Below are 21,391 nucleotides of genomic sequence, written 5' to 3'. Positions count from 1 at the left end.
TTGATCTTTCTTGAATAAGTTCCTCCAGTTATTTTTGTTTTTCCTATAACTTATTCTGTGCCTCTCTGGTGCAGTTTAGTATTGCTATCTATCTGTACAGCTGACAATTCTTCATTGACTTGGCATTTAAAATCAAATGGTATTTGTCACATACACGTGTTTAGCAGATGTTATTGTTGGTGTAGCGAAATGCTTGCGTTTCTAGCTCCAAAAGTGCCGTAATATCTAACAAGTAATACCTAATAATACACACAATCTAAAGTAAAGGAATGGAATTAAGTATATATAAATATTTGGACGGGCAATGACAGAGTGGCATAGACTAAGATACAGTAGAATAGGATAAAATACAGTGTATACACATGAGTAGTGCAAAATATGTAAACATTATTAAAGTGACTAGTGTTCCATTATTAAAGTGGCCAGTGATTTCAAGTCTATGTATATAGGGCAGCAGCCTGTAATGTGCTAGTGATGTCTATTTTAAGTCTGATGGCCTTGAGATATAAGCTGTTTTTCAGTCTCTCGGTCCCAGCTTTGATGCACCTGAACTGACCTCGCCTGCTGGATGATAGCGGGGTGAACAGTCCGTGGCTGAGGTGGTTGATGTCCTTGATAATCTTTTTGGTCTTCCTGTGACATCGGGTGCTGTAGATGTCCTAGAGGGCAGGTAGCTTTCCCCCGGTGATGCGTTGGGCAGACCGCACCATCCTCTGGAGAGCCCCACGGTTGCAGGCGTTGTAGTTGCCGTACCAGGCGGTGATACAGCCCGACAGGATGCTCTCAATTGTGCATCTGTATAAGTTTGTGTGGATTTTAGGTGCCAAGCAACATTTCTTCAGCCTCCTGAGGCGACGTTGCAACTTCTTCACCACACTGTCTATTTGGATGGAACGTTTCAGTTTGTCAGTAATGTGTACACCGAGAACATTTCCACCTTCTCCACTGCGGTCCCTTTGATGTGGATAGGGAGGGTACTCGCTCTGCTGTTTCCTGAAGTCCACGATCAGCTCCTTAGTTTTGTTGACATTGGGTGAGAGGTTATTTTCCTGGCACCACCCTCCATGGCCCTCACCTCCTCCATGTAGGCTGTCTCGTCGTTGTTGGTAATCAGGCCTACTACTGTTGTGTTGTCTGCAAACGTGATGATTGAGTTGGAGGCGTGTGTGGCCACGCAGTCATGGGTAAACAGGGAGTACAGGAGGTGGATGAGCATGCATCCTTGTGTGCTCAGGATCAGCAAAGTGGAGGATCAGCGAAGTGGAGGTGTTGTTTCCTACCTTCACCACCTGGACGCGGTCCGTCAGGAAGTCCAGGACCCAGTTGCACAGGGCGGGGTTCAGACCCAGGGCCTCGAGCTTAATGATGAGCTTTGAGGGTACTATGGTGTTGAATGCTGAGCTATAGTCAATGAACAGCATTCTTACATAGGTATTCTACTTGTCCAGATTGGATAAGCCAGTGTGCCAGTGTGCATTGCGATGGTGATTGCATCGTCTGTGGATCTATTGGGGCGGTAAGCAAATTGAAGTGGGTCAGGTAAGTTAGAGGTGATATGATCCTTGACTAGTCTCTCAAAGCACTTAATGATGACAGACGTGAGTGCTACAGGGCAATAGTCATTTAGTTTGGTTACCTTTACTTTCTTGGGTACAGGAACATCTTGAAGCATGTGGGGACAACAGACTGGGATAGGTAGAGATTGAATATGTCTGTAAACACTCAGCCAGCTAGTCGGCGCATGCTCGGAGGACGCGGCTAGGGATGCTGTCTAGGCCGGCAGCCCTGCGAGGGTTAACACGCTTAAATGTCTTACTCACGTCAGTCACGGAGAAGGGGAGCCCACAGTCCTTGGTAGCGGGACACGTCGGTGCCACTGTGTTATTCTCAAAGCGATCGAAGGTGTTTAGCTTGTCCGAAAGCGTGACGTCGGTTTCCGTGGCGTGACTGGTTTTCCCTTTGTAGTCCGTGATTGTCTGTAGACCATGCCACATATGTCTCGTGTCTGAGCCGTTGAATTGTGACTACACTTTGTCTCCATACAGACATTTTGCCTGTTTGATTTCCTTACGGAGGGAATAACTACAGTTTGTAATCGGCCATATTTCCAGTCACCTTGTCGTGGTTAAATGCAATGGTTCGCACTTTCAGTTTTGCGCAAATGCTGCCATCTAGCCACAGTTTCTGGTTAGGGTAAGTTTTAATAGTCACAGTGGGTACAACATCTCCTATACACTTCCTGATAAAGTCAGTCACAGTATCAGCGTATTCGTCTATGTTGTTCTCTGAGGTTAACAGGAACATATCCCAGTCTGTGTGATCAAAACAATCTTGAAGCGTAGATTCCAATTTGTCAGATCAGCGTTGAATAGTCCTTAGCACTGGTACTTCCTGTTTGAGTTTCTTCCTATAGGAAGGGAGGAGCAAAACAGAGTCATGATCAGATTTGGATGAAACGAGGGTGGGGGAGGGCCTTGTAGGCATCCCAGAAGTTGGGGTAGCAGTGGTCGAGTGTTCGAGTGTTAGCAGTGCGAGTACTAGAGTCTATGTGTTGATAAAACTTAGGTAACGTTTTCCTAAAATGTTTTTTGTTAAAATCCCCAGCTACAATAAATGCGGCCTCAGAATATGTGGTTTCCAGTTTGCATAAAGTCCAACTAAGTTCCTTGAGGGCTGTTGGGTATCGGCTTGAGGGTGAATATACATGGCTGTGACTATAACCGAAGAGAATTCTCTTGGGAGGTAATACGGTCGGCATTTGATTGTATTCTAGGTCGGATGAACAAAAGGACTTGAGTTCCTGTATGTTATCACAATCAAACTGTGAGTAGTTCATCATGAAACATACACCCCCACCCTTCTTCTTACAGGAGAGATATTTATGCCTGTCTGCGCGATGAACTGAGAACCCAACTGGCTGAACGGACTCAAGACAATATATCCAGAGAGAGCCATGTTTCCGTGAAACAGAGTATGTTACAATCCCTCATGTCTCTCTGGAAGGAAATCCTCATCTCGTCAATTTTATTATCCAGAGACTGAACATTAACGAGTAACATACTCGGAAGCGGTGGGTGGTGTACGCGCCTCCTGAGTCGGACTAAAAGTCCACTCCGAATACCTCTTTTCTGCCAGCGGTGTTTTGGAAAAGCCTCTGGAATCAGTTCAATTGCCCTGGAGGAATCCCCAAAGGATCCAATTCGGGAAAGTCATGGTCGTAATGCTGGTAATGCTGGTGAGTTACTGCCACTCTGAAATCTAAAAGTTCTTCCCGTCTGTATGTATGTAATAACACAAAACATTTCCTGGGATAATATTGCAAGAAATAACCATTTTAAAAAAACAAAATACTGCAAGGTTTCCTAAAAGCTAGAAGGACAGCAGCCCTGTCCATCGGTGGCATTTTCCATTTTCCATCCAAAAACAATTATATTATTATATGTACCTCTAAACATTGTCTAGCTGTGGAGAATCATAAAGGATATATGGCTAAACTATTTCACTCCCAAATGAAATGGTTTCAAATCAGAGTCTGTTCAATGGAAGCTATTATCGATAAATGTGTCTGTCGACTTGGAATATTTCTGTAATTGAGGAACACGATTAATTAATTCAGAGGAATTGTGACATGCAAACAAATTAATTAAGAATCTTAAACACTGATTCAAAAAAGAAAACAGTAAAGGACTATGAGCGTGTTCTACATTACACTCCCGTCTCCCGAAAGACTGTAGGTTTCATTTACAACCAAGCCATCAGCATTTAATAACTTTGTAATGAGTCTCAGATCTCTTCATATACTGATATTTGAAGTTTTATTTTCTAAGGAAAGTCTGTTGCTTAGTAACTTTGCACCAGTCGAGGGACACTAATTGAATAATATAATAATGAGACATCTAAAGGTTCCATGTTTGACTGGAATAAGATATTACAGTGAGTAGTAACATGAGACAGAATTAACTTCTTAACCCTCCTGCTGTGTTCCAGTCGAATTGGACCGATATACAAGTTCTCCCTGAAAAAAATGTAGTTCATTTAATCTGATTGTCATAAGGTTCCATTACTTTGTCCACACAGGGCATCTGAACACACAAAACACATGTTGATGATTTTTATTACATTTTGGGTGTTTTATTGAACTTTTGTACACCTGCTGTGTTCCCGGTCAAAAATGACCGGTCATTAGAAATTAATGGGTGAAAAGTCTATAAAAATGAGTTCAGGCACATGCCCATTCATCAGATGGACACACTTCCTCTCCCAGACCCCCACATGCATGTGTGATTGAGCACACACACACACACACACACACCTCACTCCCCTTCTTGGCTTCCATGGCAACCCCCACGGGAACCTTTCCCCAATAGAATCTTTCCCCACGGGAACCACACCTGTTGGCATTCTCACAAACAATCGCAACATTGTTTCAATAATATATTGAACTTTTCTCACAGCTCTGGTATATAAAGCTTTTTTGAGACCTTGCTAACAATTCATTCTGTGGCAGCACAATGACCAAACGATGTACTGTATGTGAGGCTCTTGATCATATCTTTGATCATGACACTGGTGAGGAGGAGAGAGGCCAGGAAACTGACACTGAAGATGCATTAGAGTAGTAAGTGTCAGAAGTTGAAGACAACACAGAATATGACCCAGACCAAGAGACAACCGATGTGGAACAATCCAGTGATGAGGAAGAGGGCCCTGCTGAGGTTGTTGTTACAATCCAGTGATGAGGAAGAGGGCCCTGCTGAGGTTGTTGTTACATTCCAGTGATGAGGAAGAGGGCCCTGCTGAGGTTGTTGTTACAATCCAGTGATGAGGAAGAGGGCCCTGCTGAGGTTGTTGTTACATTCCAGTGATGAGGAAGAGGGCCCTGCTGAGGTTGTTGTTACATTCCAGTGATGAGGAAGAGGGCCCTGCTGAGGTTGTTGTTACATTCCAGTGATGAGGGTGAGGGCCCTGCTGAGGTTGTTGTTACAATCCAGTGATGAGGAAGAGGGCCCTGCTGAGGTTGTTGTTACAATCCAGTGATGAGGAAGAGGGCCCTGCTGAGGTTGTTGTTACAATCCAGTGATGAGGAAGAGGGCCCTGCTGAGGTTGTTGTTACAATCCAGTGATGAGGAAGAGGGCCCTGCTGAGGTTGTTGTTACAATCCAGTGATGAGGAAGAGGGCCCTGCTGAGGTTGTTGTTACAATCCAGTGATGAGGAAGAGGGCCCTGCTGAGGTTGTTGTTACAATCCAGTGATGAGGGAGAGGGCCCTGCTGAGGTTGTTGTTACATTCCAGTGATGAGGGTGAGGGCCCTGCTGAGGTTGTTGTTACATTCCAGTGATGAGGAAGAGGGCCCTGCTGAGGTTGTTGTTACAATCCAGTGATGAGGAAGAGGGCCCTGCTGAGGTTGTTGTTACATTCCAGTGATGAGGGTGAGGGCCCTGCTGAGGTTGTTGTTACATTCCAGTGATGAGGAAGAGGGCCCTGCTGAGGTTGTTGTTACAATCCAGTGATGAGGAAGAGGGCCCTGCTGAGGTTGTTGTTACATTCCAGTGATGAGGAAGAGGGCCCTGCTGAGGTTGTTGTTACAATCCAGTGATGAGGAAGAGGGCCTTGCTGAGGTTGTTGTTACATTCTGGTCAAGGAATGGGAATTTGTTTTGGTCTTCATCCCCACCTGAGAGGAGAGGTCGGCTGTCAGCTGAAAATGTTATCAGGATGACCCAGGGCCAATGAGATACGCCATATCCCAGGTTGATGACGTAAAATCCTGCCACTATTTAACCATTTGAAATGGTTTCAAAACAAATGTCCTTGTAAAACTTTGACACAAAGTAGTCTGTGATAAATAGCACCATATGTTTCATCTGAGTATTTGAGTATTTGAGTATTTTAACTCAAAAACAAGTTGTATGAGTTCCGATCAATGAAGGCTACAGGCCAAAAATAGCAAATAGAAGTTCAAAACTTGTATTGTTCACAAGAACTTAAGTTGATAAAAAGATCTAACACAACATTAGGTGATAATATATGTATTATTATGGATTTATAATCAGCTATAATGGGGTGGTCATTTTGGACCTGGAACACATAATTAATTAACAGGAAATGAACACAACAGGAGGGCTAACTCCAGGCTAGGAGTGGGGCTTGGGTTGGACCACAGTCCAGATAAGAGATGCATCAGGTTTCGGGTTGAGAGACTAGGGAGTTATTGTTATCTTACAGGTTAGGTTACTAAAGGTGAGGGCTGGGAATAAGGAGGGATTGGAGTAGAGCCGACGAGGCTGTGCTTGTCAGGCTGGGGTATAAGAACTGGACTGATGAGGTACTTAGACCTGGGACTAAAGAGGAGTGACTGAGGCCTGGAGCATTATACATACAGAGGAGAGCCAAGGACAGGAACAGTAGACTGGATAGGAATACTCCAGTCTCCTCAGTTGACCACCGCTAGCTCCAGCCTCAGCTGTACGTCAGACTAATTTGATCTGGCAGGAAAATATTGCTTATTGTGCATTATTGAAAGGATCATCAGTCTTATAGAGGCTCATCCTCCTCCTTGTACAGCTCACAGGGCCCAGGGCATTCATTATTACATCCGTTACCAGGACATTATATGCAAATGATCTCCACCTAGCTCCGGCACCCATATATCAATTACTGTGACAGATAGAGAGAGAGAGAGAGAGAGAGAGAGAGAGAGAGAGAGAGAGAGAGAGAGAGAGAGAGAGAGAGAGAGAGAGAAGGGGGGTTATGGAAAGGACTGTCTGGAAATAGTCTGCACTTGTAGGGATGGAAAGAGGAGAGGAGGAGGAAAAGACAGGAGAGGAGCAAGGAAGGAGAACGTTGAATCCTCCTATCATTCTTTGTCCTTAAAGCTCAGACCAGTGTATGCTGACTCTATAGAACACTGATGCCCCACAGAGATCCCATAGCAATTTAAATCCTATATACTGTTCCCTAATCCAGCTTATTGTTAGGATATTGTTACCATAAACCATGCCCTGGCAGTCCATATAGATAATAACACTGCCTCGACACACAGCCAAAACCAATCAGAAACAAATAATACAGCCCCACAAGAAAATAAAGAAAAGGAGAGAGGTGTGTGCGTGCCTGCTTTGTGTGAACAAAAGATAACTTTGTGTGAACAAAAGAGAGAGACTTTAGAATGCATGTTTATTGTGAGAAAGTAACAGAGAGAGAGAGAGAGAGAGAGAGAGAGAGAGAGAGAGAGAGAGAGAGAGTGAGCGAGAGGAGAGGGAGACAAAGACAGGGATAGAGAGGGGTACAGAGAGAGAGAGTGAGAGAGCGAGCGAGAGGAGAGAGAAAGGATCAGTCCAAGTTCCTCTGTCTCGAAGTAGTGTTGATAAAACAAGTCAGTGGGAGTAGCTAATAATACTGCAGTAGCATGACAGTAGAGATAGGCAGTCTAGTCTACTAGGACCTATGTGTGCCCTTGAGTCCCTGACAACGCACCGTGTGGGTAACACCAGGTATTAAAAGCTCAACTAGATGTTGAAGGGCATGACACAAAGCTAATAAAGAATGTAAATCCTTCTCTAAACGCCTTTCATAAACTAGAGGGGGCTTAAACAGGCTGCCATAATGATTGACCCTGTCATTGTTCAGTATAATGACTCAGGGTGTGTGTGTGAGTTGGTGTGTGTGCGTGCACTCTGTCATTGTTCAGCATAATGACTCAGGAGTTTCATCACGTCAGCAGGAAGATGAGGCTAAACTAGCGAGGAGACAATGTCACCGTTTGGAGCACACATATTTACATTTCAGTCATTTAGCAGGCACTCTTATCCAGAGAGGCATACAGGAGCAATTAGGGTTAGGTGCCTTGCTCAAGGACACAGACAGATGTTTCACCTAGTCCACTCAGGGAATCAAACCAGCAACCTTTCGGTTACTTGCCCAAAGCTCTTAACCGCTAGGCTACCTGCCGCTCACGCAGGTGCTTAATTAGCGATGATGAAGAGGCGTGTGGAGAGCCGTCACTCATACTCAATATATCCAGTACTCTAACAGAGCACCAATCACGGTTTCTATGACAACAGCCCTATCTAAAAATGCCTCCTCTCCCTACTGTCAATCATAAGAGTATGAAAACATGAGTTGATGTCAGTTAAAACAGAAATGGACCCTCCCTGTTATGTAGCCTGAATCAGGCTTACTATACCACTGAGAGAATGATGTTGCTTCCCCCTTAATGACAGTACCACACCGCTTCACAATAGCTTCCTTTCATAAGGCACTGTCATTAAAATAATTACAGTAAGGTTAATTATAGAGGACCTGGTCCCTCAATTATCTCAGTGTATCTAGTTACAGAATTCTAGGGATGGATCACGACCAGGGCGAAAAGCGAGACTATAAAAGAGACTGTTGACTCCTTTGGTAGATCCTCCTGCTAAGGTTGTGAAGGCCTCACAGCAGAGAAGGTTAATCGACGTAAACAACATTTTCTTAGGGTCCATTTTCGGTCACGTTTTAACCCGATCTAAAGCCTACTGAAACAGTATAATATGCAACTTTCTCCCATCTGCCAACCTGCGTACTGAATGATCTGATTACAGTGAATGGCGAGAGTGTGTTCTGTTCTTCAGAAGCAATGCAGAATCAGAGTCAGGCTGTTGCTAATCACTGAGCTACGGCTCAGCAGGAGAATAAGTCAATCAACTCCTGCAGTGTCCTCCACGTAAGCCAATCAACCCATGCTGTGTCTTCCGTAGGATTGCAGAAGGAGACCAGGACGTTAGCCATGAAATCACAGGTAAGTGATTGAACAGAACATATTCTTTGTACCCCTTTTGGAATGGGAGAATTGGCCTGGTTCCTTGGCCATTTCAGGGTTGTGCTCATTAGGCATGAAACAGAGGTATCTTCTGAACTTGTCAAATAAGGAACACTTGAGAATGTTCATGGTTCAGGTCCAATTCCTAGATATCCAAGAGAGGCTGGGAGAGGTGAAAGTTTAGGGTACTAGCTTTGTTCTTTTGATTTGATTAGACTTATTTCATTCATGCTTGCAGTTGACAAGACTGAATTATGCAGAATGCAATTACATTTGGACAATCCTTAAAAATCACAAGATACTTCATTCAAAGAATGCTAGCTAACAAGAAATTACCATTTATTTTCTAATTTTCTCCTACCCCCGATGGACACTGACCATTTCAGTTATTTGTTTCCAGTGTCTATCATTCAATGTGCTTTAGACAGATAAGAACTGAGCCTTCCTTTGAGTTCCACTTGACAATTTCTCTTCACTTTCTAACAGAAAGAGGTCTCGACTCCCCGGTCATGTCCATCTCTCCCTCGACCTCTAATCTCCCAAAGTGTTTGGACTATGTCTAGGCCTCTGGTCTCTTTGTACACATCCCCCTCCGTTTCTCTCTCCCTTCCCTCTTTTTTTAAAAAATCTGTTTCATTTCCATTTCTTCCCCTCTTCAGTTCATGCTCTGGTCCTAGTTTAATTAGGACTTACTGAAGCAGACTAGTTATGCACAGACCAAAGACACAAGGTAAATGTCTTTGCCCAGCCTCGACTCTCCACAGAGTCTGATAAGCAGCAAGTAAAGCTCTGTCTTCTGTGAAATATCCTCTCCTCCAGAGATTCTGATCAAACTGGCCAGTAAGACTCCCACTTCCTCTGAAAACAAAAAGGATGTGATTCATTAACTACACAATATTTTGCCAGTTGTTTTTGGCACTACATGCTATACAAGGGGGAAAATATGGAAATAACAAGTAATAGCCTAATTTCAAAAGATTTTACTCTTCAGCCAGTATTGGCACCAACCATAAAATATTCTCAAGCAGCAAAAAAACATACAATTCTCCCTAACATCCTAGTGCTGCTAATTAAATCCTGTTAATAGAACAAAAAAAAGACCTTGTTAGGATTGGTAATTTCATCATTAAAGGTCCAACAACAACACCAGGACACGAGATGCCTTTAGCGTAAATGCAATAGAAAAACCTCTGAACAGGGATGTTTTAGGATACGTGCCATAATGGCACCCTATTTCCTTTTTGCGCACTACCCATAGGGCTCTGGTCAAAAGTAGTGCGCTATACAGAGAAAAGGTTGCCATTTGGGACACACATTTACTACACCTATACTTCAAAGACAACATAGCTGTAGAACACGGGGATGCAAATGAGGCAAGGAGTCGTGTTATGTTCGAACAGGGAGTAAGAGCACTCTGGTAATGTGCCATTTAAATGCAAAGAGCCATTCTGCTACAGCTAGTTAGTTTTTGTACTCTCGAGTCAGTGATCATCAAAGCCGGTGAAGTGCAGGGAATGTCCTGCCTTCAAACTGCTACTATAGAGGTGGGGAGAGAGGGCCCAGGTGATTTCACCCCGCGCTCGCCGTTGGAAGTCCTGCTAAGAGATGAGTGTCGCGTTTTCGTTTGAACTTTGAGAGGAAAGTGTCACGCACTGACCTTAGTTGTCTTTGTTTTCTTTATTATTTTGGTTAGGTCAGGGTGTGACATGGGTGGTTTGTTTAGTTTTTGTATTGTCTAGGGTTTTTTGTATGTCTAGGGGTTTCTCTAATCTAGGTGTTTATTTGTCTATGGTTGCCTAGATTGGTTCTCAATCAGAGGCAGCTGTTTATCGTTGTCTCTGATTGGGGACCATATTTAGGCAGCCATATTCCTTGGGTATTTTGTGGGTTGTTATTCTATGTTTAGTTGCCTGTTCTGCATGAGCCATATAGCGTCACGGTTTGTTTTGTTGTTTTGTATAGTTTTGTTCAGTGTTCTCTCTTTCATTAAAGAGTTATGTACTCTCACCACGCTGCGCCTTGGTCTCCTGTTTATGACAACCGTGACAGAAAGTTCTAAACAAAGATCCTCACTAGCCTTGCTAGGCCCTCGCAGAACGTTGCTGAGTAGTGTGTATGTTGGACAAGGGCTAGTGTGACTTCTGCCACTTGGCAGAAACACACATACACGGCTTAGTCTAATAGAACTCTTCACCCTATTGTGACACTGTAGCTTACTGCCACCATCACCGGTCTCACTCTCCACATATCATGGCAGAGGACAAAATGTCCGTCTTATCACTGTCCACATGTTAGGTATCGGACCTGAATCACACACGATGATGCAATACTTTTTCTATACCAAGATAACATGACAGTTTCCTTTCATTTCCTACATAAACCTTATCAAATACAGTCAGTGTAGTCAGCTCAGCTATCCCCATTGAGACCGTGTCTGTGCCTCGACCTAGGTTGGGCAAAACTAAACATGGCGGTGTTCGCCTTAGCAATCTCACTAGGATAAAGACCTCCTCCATTCCTGTCATTATTGAAAGAGATCATGATACCTCACATCTCAAAATAGGGCTACTTAATGTTAGATCCCTTACTTCAAAGGCAAGTATAGTCAATGAACTAATCACTGATCATAATCTTGATGTGATTGGCCTGACTGAAACATGGCTTAAGCCTGATGAATTTACTATGTTAAATGAGGCCTCACCTCCTTACTAAACTAGTGACCATATCCCCTGTGCATCCCGCAAAGGCGGAGGTGTTGCTAACATTTACGATAGCAAATTTAAATTTACAACAAAAAAAATTATGTTTTCGTCTTTTGAGATTCTAGTCATGAAATCTATGCAGCCTACTCAATCACTTTTTATAGCTACTGTTTACAGGCCTCCTGGGCCATATACAGCGTTCCTCATTGAGTTCCCTGAATTCCTATCGGACCTTGTAGTCATATCAGATAATATTCTAATCTTTGTTGACTTTAATATTCACATGGAAAAGTCCACAGACCCACTCCAAAAGGCTTTCGAAGCCATCATCGACTCAGTGGGTTTTGTCCAACATGTCTCTGGACCCACTCACTGTCACAGTTATACTCTGGACCTAGTTTTGTCCCATGAAATAAATGTTGTGGATCTTAATGTTTTTCCTCATAATCCTGGACTATCGGACCACCATTTTATTATGTTTGCAATTGCAACAAATAATCTGCTCAGACCCCAACCAAGGAACATCAAAAGTCGTGCTATAAATTCACAGACAACACAAAGATTCCTTGATCTCCTTCCAGATTCCCTCTGTCTACCCAAGGACGCCAGAGGACAAAAATCAGTTAACCACCTAACTGAGGAACTCAATTTAACCTTGCGCAATACCCTAGATGCAGTTGCACCCCTAAAAACTAAAAACATTTCTCATAAGAAACTAGCTCTCTGGTACACAGAAAATACCCGAGCTCTGAAGCAAGCTTCCAGAAAATTGGAACGGAAATGGCGCCACACCAAACTGGAAGTCTTCCGACTAGCTTGGAAAGACAGCACCGTGCAGTACCAAAGAGCCCTTACTGCTGCTCGATCATCCTATTTCTCTACCTTAATTGAGGAAAATAAGAACAATCTGAAATTCCTTTTTGATACTGTCGCAAAGCTAACTAAAAAGCAGCATTCCCCAGGAGAGGATGGCTTTCACTTCAGCAGTGATAAATTCATGAACTTCTTTGAGGAAAAGATCATGATTATTAGAAAGCAAATTACGGACTCCTCTTTAAATCTGCGTATTCCTTCAAAGCTCAGTTGTCCTGAGTCTGCACAACTCTGCCAGGACCTAGGATCAAGAGAGACGCTCAAGTGTTTTAGTACTATATCTCTTGACACAATGATGAAAATAATAATGGCCTCTAAACCTTAAAGCTGCATACTGGACCCTATTCCAACTAAACTACTGAAAGAGCTGTTTCCTGTGCTTGGCCCTCCTATGTTGAACATAATAAACGACTCTCTATCCACCGGATGTGTACCAAACTCACTAAAAGTGGCAGTAATAAAGCCTCTCTTGAAAAAGCCAAACCTTGACCCAGAAAATATTAAAAAAACTATTGGCCTATATCGAATCTTCCATTCCTATCAAAATGTTTAGAAAAGGCTGTTGCGCAGCAACTCACTGCCTTCCTGAAGACAAACAATGTATACGAAATGCTTCAGTCTGGTTTTAGACCCCATCATAGTACTGAGACTGCACTTGTGAAGGTGGTAAATGACCTTTTAATGGCATCAGACCGAGGCCCTGCATCTGTCCTCGTGCTCCAAGACCTTAGTGCTGCTTTTGATACCATCGATCACCACATTCTTTTGGAGAGATTGGAAACCCAAATTGGTCTTCACGGACAAGTTCTGGCCTGGTTTAGATCTTATCTGTCGGAAAGATATCAGTTTGTCTCTGTGAATGGTTTGTCCTCTGACAAATCAACTGTAAATTTCGATGTTCCTCAAGGTTCCTCAAGGTTCCGTTTTCACTATATATTTTACCTCTTGGGGATGTCATTCGAAAACATAATGTTAACTTTCACTGCTATGTGGATGACACACAGCTGTACATTTCAATGAAACATGGTGAAGCCCCAAAATTGCCCTTGCTAGAAGCATGTGTTTCAGACATAAGGAAGTGGATGGCTGCAAACTTTCTACTTTTAAACTCAGACAAAATAGAGATGCTTGTTCTAGGTCCCAAGAAACAAAGAGATATTCTGTTGAATCTGACAATTAATCTTAATGGTTGTACAGTCGTCTCAAATAAAACTGTGAAGGACCTCGGCGTTACGCTGGACCCTGATCTCTCTTTTGAAGAACAAATCAAGACTGTTTCAAGGACAGCTTTTTTTCCATCTACGTAACATTGCAAAAATCAAAAACTTTCTGTCCAAAAATGATGCAGAAAAATTAATCCATGCTTTTGTCACTTCTAGGTTAGACTACTGCAATGCTCTACTTTCCGGCTACCCGGATAAAGCACTAAATAAACTTCAGTTAGTGCTAAATACGGCTGCTAGAATCCTGACTAGAACCAAAAAATGTGATCATATTACTCCAGTGCTAGCCTCCCTACACTGGCTTCCTGTCAAGGCAAGGGCTGATTTAAAGGTTTTACTGCTAACCTACAAAGCATTACATGGGCTTGCTCCAACCTATCTCTCTGATTTGGTCCTGCCGCACATACCTACACGTACGCTACGGTCACAAGACGCAGGCCTCCTAATTGTCCGTAGAATTTCTAAACAAACGGCTAGAGGCAGGGCTTTCTCCTATAGAGCTCCATTTTTATGAAATGGTCTGCCTACCCATGTAAGAGACGCAAACTCGGTCTCAACCTTTAAGTCTTTACTGAAGACTCATCTCTTCAGTGGGTCATATGATTGAGTGTAGCCTGGCCCAGGAGTGGGAAGGTGAACGGAAAAGCTCTGGAGCAACGAACCGCCCTTGCTGTCTCTGCCTGGCCAGTTCCCCTCTTTCCACTGGGATTCTCTGCATCTAACCCTATTACAGGGGCTGAGTCACTGGCTTACTGAGGCTCTTTCATACCGTCCCTGGGAGGGGTGCGTCACTTGAGTGGGTTGAGTCACTGATGTGATCTTCCTGTCTGGGTTGGCGCCCAGACAGGGTCTGGGTTGGCGCACCTGGTGGCCCAATTCAATATTCATTGATTCTGTTTCTATGTTATATATTTTTTATCCAAACAATTTATGCAAAAATCCTCAGTTTTAAAGGGTATGATGCCTCTGAAGAGAGGTATGGAGGGGACTGTAATGTCCCCTATACTCCACCTCTGGAATCGCAGCTACCCTCTCCCTCTCTTCCTCTCTCCCTCCAGTGTTTCCACACCATTGGTATTCTGGTGGTCTCTGGGTCTGTGATCTATATTATTGATCTGCTGCGGTGTCCGATAGATAAACTAAGCTGTTGTCTCAATAAGAGTCTCTTTAGCGGCTCTGGAGGAACCCTTAGAAAGTGATTGGGTTAGAGACGTGCTTACCCAATGGGTAAGTCTATAGATTGTTTATGCGGCGGAATGGTGCATGAAGCATCAACATGGTCCCTTGGTTTTATGTTGGTATGTTTCAAGAGAAACACTAAGATATTTTCATGAAATATACAGTGCCTTGCGAAAGTATTCGGCCCCCTTGAGCTTTGCGACCTTTTGCCACATTTCAGGCTTCAAACATAAAGATATAAAACTGTATTTTTTTCTGAAGAATCAACAACAAGTGGGACACAATCATGAAGTGGAATGACATTTATTGGATATTTCAAACTTTTTTAACAAATCAAAAACTGAAAAATTGGGCGTGCAAAATTATTCAGCTCCCTTAAGTTAATACTTTGTAGCGCCACCTTTTGCTGCGATTACAGCTGTAAGTTGCTTGGGGTATGTCTCTATCAGTTTTGCACATCGAGAGACTGACATTTTTTTCCCATTCCTCCTTGCAAAACAGCTCAAGCTCAGTGAGGTTGGATGGAGAGCATTTGTGAACAGCAGTTTTCAGTTCTTTCCACAGATTCTCGATTGGATTCAGGTCTGGACTTTGACTTGGCCATTCTAACACCTGGATATGTTTATTTTTGAACCATTCCATTGTAGATTTTGCTTTATGTTTTGGATTATTGTCTTGTTGGAAGACAAATCTCCGTCCCAGTCTCAGGTCTTTTGCAGACTTCATCAGGTTTTCTTCCAGAATGGTCCTGTATTTGGCTCCATCCATCTTCCCATCAATTTTAACCATCTTCCCTGTCCCTGCTGAAGAAAAGCAGGCCCAAACCATGATGCTGCCACCACCATGTTTGACAGTGGGGATGGTGTGTTCAGCTGTGTTGCTTTTACGCCAAACATAACGTTTTGCATTGTTGCCAAAAAGTTCAATTTTGGTTTCATCTGACCAGAGCACCTTCTTCCACATGTTTGGTGTGTCTCCCAGGTGGCTTGTGGCAAACTTTAAACAACACTTTTTATGGATATCTTTAAGAAATGGCTTTCTTCTTGCCACTCTTCCATAAAGGCCAGATTTGTGCAATATACGACTGATTGTTGTCCTATGGACAGAGTCTCCCACCTCAGCTGTAGATCTCTGCAGTTCATCCAGAGTGATCATGGGCCTCTTGGCTGCATCTCTGATCAGTCTTCTCCTTGTATGAGCTGAAAGTTTAGAGGGACGGCCAGGTCTTGGTAGATTTGCAGTGGTCTGATACTCCTTCCATTTCAATATTATCACTTGCACAGTGCTCCTTGGGATGTTTAAAGCTTGGGAAATATTTTTTTATCCAAATCCGGCTTTAAACTTCTTCACAACAGTATCTCGGATCTGCCTGGTGTGTTCCTTGTTCTTCATGATGCTCTCTGCGCTTTTAACGGACCTCTGAGACTATCACAGTGCAGGTGCATTTATACGAAGACTTGATTACACACAGGTGGATTATATTTATCATCATTAGTCATTTAGGTCAACATTGGATCATTCAGAGATCCTCACTGAACTTCTGGAGAGAGTTTGCTGCACTGAAAGTAAAGGGGCTGAATAATTTTGCACGCCCAATTTTTAAGTTTTTGATTTGTTAAAAAAGTTTGAAATATCCAATAAATGTCGTTCCACTTCATGATTGTGTCCCACTTGTTGTTTATTCTTCACAAAAAAATACAGTTTTATATCTTTATGTTTGAAGCCTGAAATGTGGCAAAAGGTCGCAAAGTTCAAGGGGGCCGAATACTTTCGCAAGGCACTGTAACAACCAGGATTGGGATTGACTTTTCTCACGGAGAAAACATCACTTGATAATTTAATGGGCTAGTGAGTAACGCTAGGAAATGGCTATAATGGATGACGTACATGGATTTTTGAGTGATGTGCATTGATTGTCAAGTTCAAGTTGACATTGAAATGGATGCCAACTGTTACACACAGAAAATGTATAAATAAATTCACTCTCACAAAGCAGCTTGAATAATTGTCTAAAAGGTTGTCTGTTTATGAAGTGATTTTAGCCTGTGTGCTGTGGGTTTGTAAGCTACTGCCTCAAGTAGTCCAAACAATGGGTACTTAGCATGGAAAACCTTCAACAGAGTAGTGCATTTCATATAGTCTTTATTCCTCATCCCTGAGAGGGAGTGTCTGTGATGATGAATAAAGACATGACTGAAGCAGTCCACTTCAACGTTTTAAAGACACACAAGCACACACTCCACTTCAATCCCACATGTCCCATCTGAAGACCTCTAACAGATGAAAGATAAAAAATTAGGGGGGAAAAGGAAGCTAAAAAGGTTTCTGCTACTGGCCCCTGAGGAACACCAGGAAGTGTAATCAGCAGTGTGACCCAATCAGCAGTGACCCATGGCCAATCAGCCAATCCCAGGGAAGCGGAGAGATGTGTGTGTGTGTGCCCAGAACAGCGGAACAAGTGTTTGATAACACAGCAGATGCATTATGCAGAATCCGGATGCTCTGCAGGGCCCTTTTCCTGCACACGCATGCGCACACACACACACACACACACACACACACACACACACACACACACATGAATAGCAGTCACAGTTCACCTGTGCTAGTGAATATCCCGTCATTACATGCGCCGCCCGCACATGGACAGTTTCTCTGAGGCTTGGAGAAGCTCACACACCATTTCCCTCAATGGTGGCAGGAAGCTTTAAATAAACATGCAGGTTGTATGCGTGTGTGCAGCAAATATGGGCACGGAATAAGGCTTGGGTTCCCAGAGTGTGTGTGTTTGGAAAAAGGGTGTTTTAGGGTTAGGGGTTAGATTTAGGGTTACAATTAGGGTTAGGGAAAATAGGATTTTGAACGGGAATCAATTGCTTGATCTCCACAAGATAATAAAGTGTGTCTGTGTGTGTGTGGTGTGTGTGGTGTGGGGGGGTGGGGGGGTGCAACGAGGCTTGGCCCCCTGCTGGAGCATGACTAACTTACCTACCTAGAAAAACAGTGATAGAGCACATGCAGAGAGACCACCTGGCGGTATGGGGATGATGGAAACAGACTCTGAGCTAATGGAAATGCTGGGCCTGTTTTACTCCCCTTCTGTTTCATACACAGCAGGCTGCTGAGGGGAGGACGGCTCATTATATTGATTGGAATGGAGTGAATGGAATGGTATCAAACACATGAAAACCATTTCATCCATTCCAGCCATTACTATGAGCCCATCCTCCCCAATCAACGTTCCACCAACCTCCTGTGGTTTCAAAACCTAGCTAGCATACTAACTTAGGCTCAATTCCAAAGTTCTGTGAAGTGTGCATTTGGACAATGGGATAGAGTTTTTGGGACCCTTTGCTGAAATGTACATCAGAAATGATGTTCATTAGATGAAGATGAAGACCTAGGGTTATAAACCACATTGGAACCGTGTTGAGATGTACCTCGTAGCAGGTCTGGGGTGCTGTGTGGCCAGTTGTATGTCCTCATCAGCTGCCAGTCAAAGTCGTCCTCCTGTCCCTGCTTGTACTCACACAGTCCAGGGTCAGAGTCTTCGTCAAAGGTACAGCCAGCTGTACGGGTAAGAAAGAGAGGGGAAATGGTGGTTAGAAGGCATCAATACTGAATAAATAAACCAACTTACAACTCAAACAGGCTTTGTGGGTCTATTCCCCTGCTCTTCAAGCAAAAAGAACATGCATAAATATATAAAAAATATATATTTCTGAGTTTGTCTGTTTTTGTTTGAGAACCACTTTTTTTTAAGGCATCAATGAAATGACAAAGAAAATCCATACCTCATATCTTTCCTTTGTTCTTTGGGAAGCGCAAGAGAAAATTACTCTCAAAGACTTAGAATAAATAATGAGCTCTATTAGAGGGACAACAGCCTCAGCACTGCAACTATGGGCACTCAGGACCAAACTCATACATCATCACAGGCAGACTATAAATGCCTACATTAAAAAAAACTTTACACTCGCCACTAAAAGCTTTATTTTCTGTCCAAATAACATTTAATAGTTGTAATCTAGGTGGCATTGCAGCATGGCGACAGGGTCTGGCTGAGTATACCTCTCCGGTCCTTCTGTCCATTTCCCCCTGGGGAATCTATGGGCGGCATCCCAAATGGCACCCTATTCCCTACAGTATATAGTGCACTACTTTTGACCAGGGCCCATAAGGCACTATATAGGAAATAGTGTTCCATTGAGACAGAGCCATGGTCATTTTGCCCCATTAGCCCTTTGGTGTGAAAATAGCAGGCCAGCTACAGGTCACCGAGATAGGGCTGGGATGACAGGTGGGGGTGGTGGTGCCAGGGTAGGGAGGTAGTGGCACTATCACATCTGATGGGGATGGCGAGGAGGGGGTGGGGGCTCTCAACCAGACAGGGAGTCAAGGTGACCTTTACCACCCTGTCAAGCTCATCGTCCCAGTTCATAGTACCGTCTCTCAGCTCTCATCACACCAATCACAGGCTTTAAAGCCAGCAGCTGCACAAAAACCCAGAACAAGATGGTCCTAAATGAAAGACAATCGCTAAATGCTGCATATCTCCTATGTCAAAATGGACCATACATAACATAACATGATACACTGTACACAGGGAAGTTTGTTGATAAGGTGAATAGACTAAAGTAGTACTACTCAGGTTGCTATGGTACCAGTGGAGAGCCACAGTTTTGGCCCTTGGATTGAGTTTGACTGGACAAGTGAGAGTAGCAGGAGTGGACCCCTGGTGGTGGGTGGGCAAGCAGAAGAAATGCATATTCACTTCACATAAAGTCCAGTTTATTTCCACAGGCACAGTCCCCTGTTGCACACACACACACACACACACACACACACACACACACACACACACACACACGGCTCTCCATTAACTCAAATAGCCCTAGTGTGGTAGGCAGGCCAAACGGCCTTTACTTTAACTCCAACAGTCCACAGTTTAGTGTATATCCCAGGACCCTCTGGGCTAAGTGATCATATTAAGCCTTAGCAGGAGTAGAGCACTGAAGAGGACTTGTGTTAAAGAGTCACTGACTCCATGCCAGGCCCTGCTTAAAAGTATCACACCTGGTCGGTCGGAAAACAAACACACACACACACACACACGCCCGTCGCCCGCTGTTCTCTTTTGTGATTTGTTTGGGAAATCCATCTGTTTTCTTTCTTAATGTAGACTAACTTTTCTCCTGTTTGAAACAGCATGCAGAAGGCATTCCCTTTGCAATAAACCACCAAGACACTTTCTCTTTTTCTTATTTTCTTCAGGGCTAGACGTGTCAGCTAATTTGCGGACTACTTTCCACTTTTCCTTCCTGCTGACTAAGTAGCATCAACCCCCCTTCTTCCTCATCCCCTTCTCCCATAGTCCGATCTTCTCATCTCCTCTTCCCTTCACCTCCTGAAGCGAGCTGTGTGTTTCCGGGTGTGTAAGCAGATCACAGATTAAATTGCGTATTTGTGTCTGAGGGCTGGTTGTTGTGTAAGCTATCCACTGAGTAGAGGAGAGAAGAGAGGACACTGGGTGAAAAGGGCCATTATCAGGGGATATCTTTATGCATTTGGAAAGTAGTCAGACCCCTTCAATTCAGACCCCTTCAATACAGCCTTATTCTAAAATGGATGACAAATATTTTATCCTCATAAATCTATATACAATACTCCATAATGACAAAGTGAAAATAGGTTTTTAGACATTATTACAAATGTATTAAAAGTAAAATACAGAAATACCCTATTTACATACAGTACCAGCCAAAAGTTGACACACCAACTCATTCAAGGGTTTTTCTTTATTTTACTATTTTCTACATTGTAGAATAATAGCGAAGACATCAAAACTATGAACTAACACATATAGAATCAGGTCATCTGATACATCACTCTCCTTCTTGGAGGTGTGTCTTGGGTCATTGTCCTGTAGAAAAACAAATGATAGTCCCAGTAAGCCCAAACCAGATGGGATGGCGTATCACTGTAGAATGCTGTGGTAGCCAGGCTGGTTATGTGTGCCTTGAATTCTAAATAAATCACAGATAGTGTCACCAGCAAAGCACCCCACATCATCACACCTCCTCCTCCATGCTTCATGGTGGGAACCACACATGCGGAGATCATCCGTTCACCTACTCTGTATCTCACAAAAACACAGGGGTTGGAACAAAAGGTCAGATTTCCACTGGTCTAATGTCCATGCTCGTATTTCTTGGCCCAAGCAAGTTTCTTCTTATTATTATTGATGTCCTTTAGTAGTGGTTTCGTTTCAGGATTTTCGACCATGATGGCCTGATTCACGCAGTCTCCTCTGAACAGTTGATGTTGAGATGTGTCTGTTACTTGAACTCTGTGAAGCATTTATTTGGGCTGCAATATCTGAGGCTGGTAACTCTAATGAACATATCCTCTGCAGCAGAGGTAACTCTGGGTCTTCCTTTCCTGTGGCGGTCCTCATGAGAGCCAGTTTCATCATGGCGCTTGATGGTTTTTGCTACTGTGCTTCAAGAAACTTTCAGTTCTTGAAATGTCTCTTACTGACAGACCTTCATGTCTTAAAGTAATGGTGGGCTGTCATTTCTCTTTGCTTATTTGAGCTGTTCTTGCCATAATATG

General features: G+C 43.4%; 1 protein-coding gene across 14 annotated transcripts in view; it reads right to left on the bottom strand.

The window, feature by feature from the left end:
- LOC110489412 (receptor-type tyrosine-protein phosphatase U) overlaps positions 1 to 21,391 on the bottom strand; it is a 276,455-nt gene that overhangs the window by 164,025 nt on the left and 91,039 nt on the right. For all 14 annotated transcript variants that reach the window (XM_036970735.2, XM_036970740.2, XM_036970741.2 and 11 more), the window contains exon 2: positions 18,217 to 18,345. In XM_036970735.2, coding sequence (XP_036826630.1) covers positions 18,217 to 18,345 — 129 coding nt within the window. The remainder of the gene's footprint in view (positions 1 to 18,216; positions 18,346 to 21,391) is intronic.

The sequence above is a fragment of the Oncorhynchus mykiss genome, chromosome 30, assembly GCF_057628025.1.
Source record: "Oncorhynchus mykiss isolate SJ-2025 chromosome 30, ASM5762802v1, whole genome shotgun sequence".
NCBI lineage: Eukaryota > Metazoa > Chordata > Actinopteri > Salmoniformes > Salmonidae > Oncorhynchus > Oncorhynchus mykiss.
This window is presented reverse-complemented; position numbering and strand designations above follow the sequence as displayed.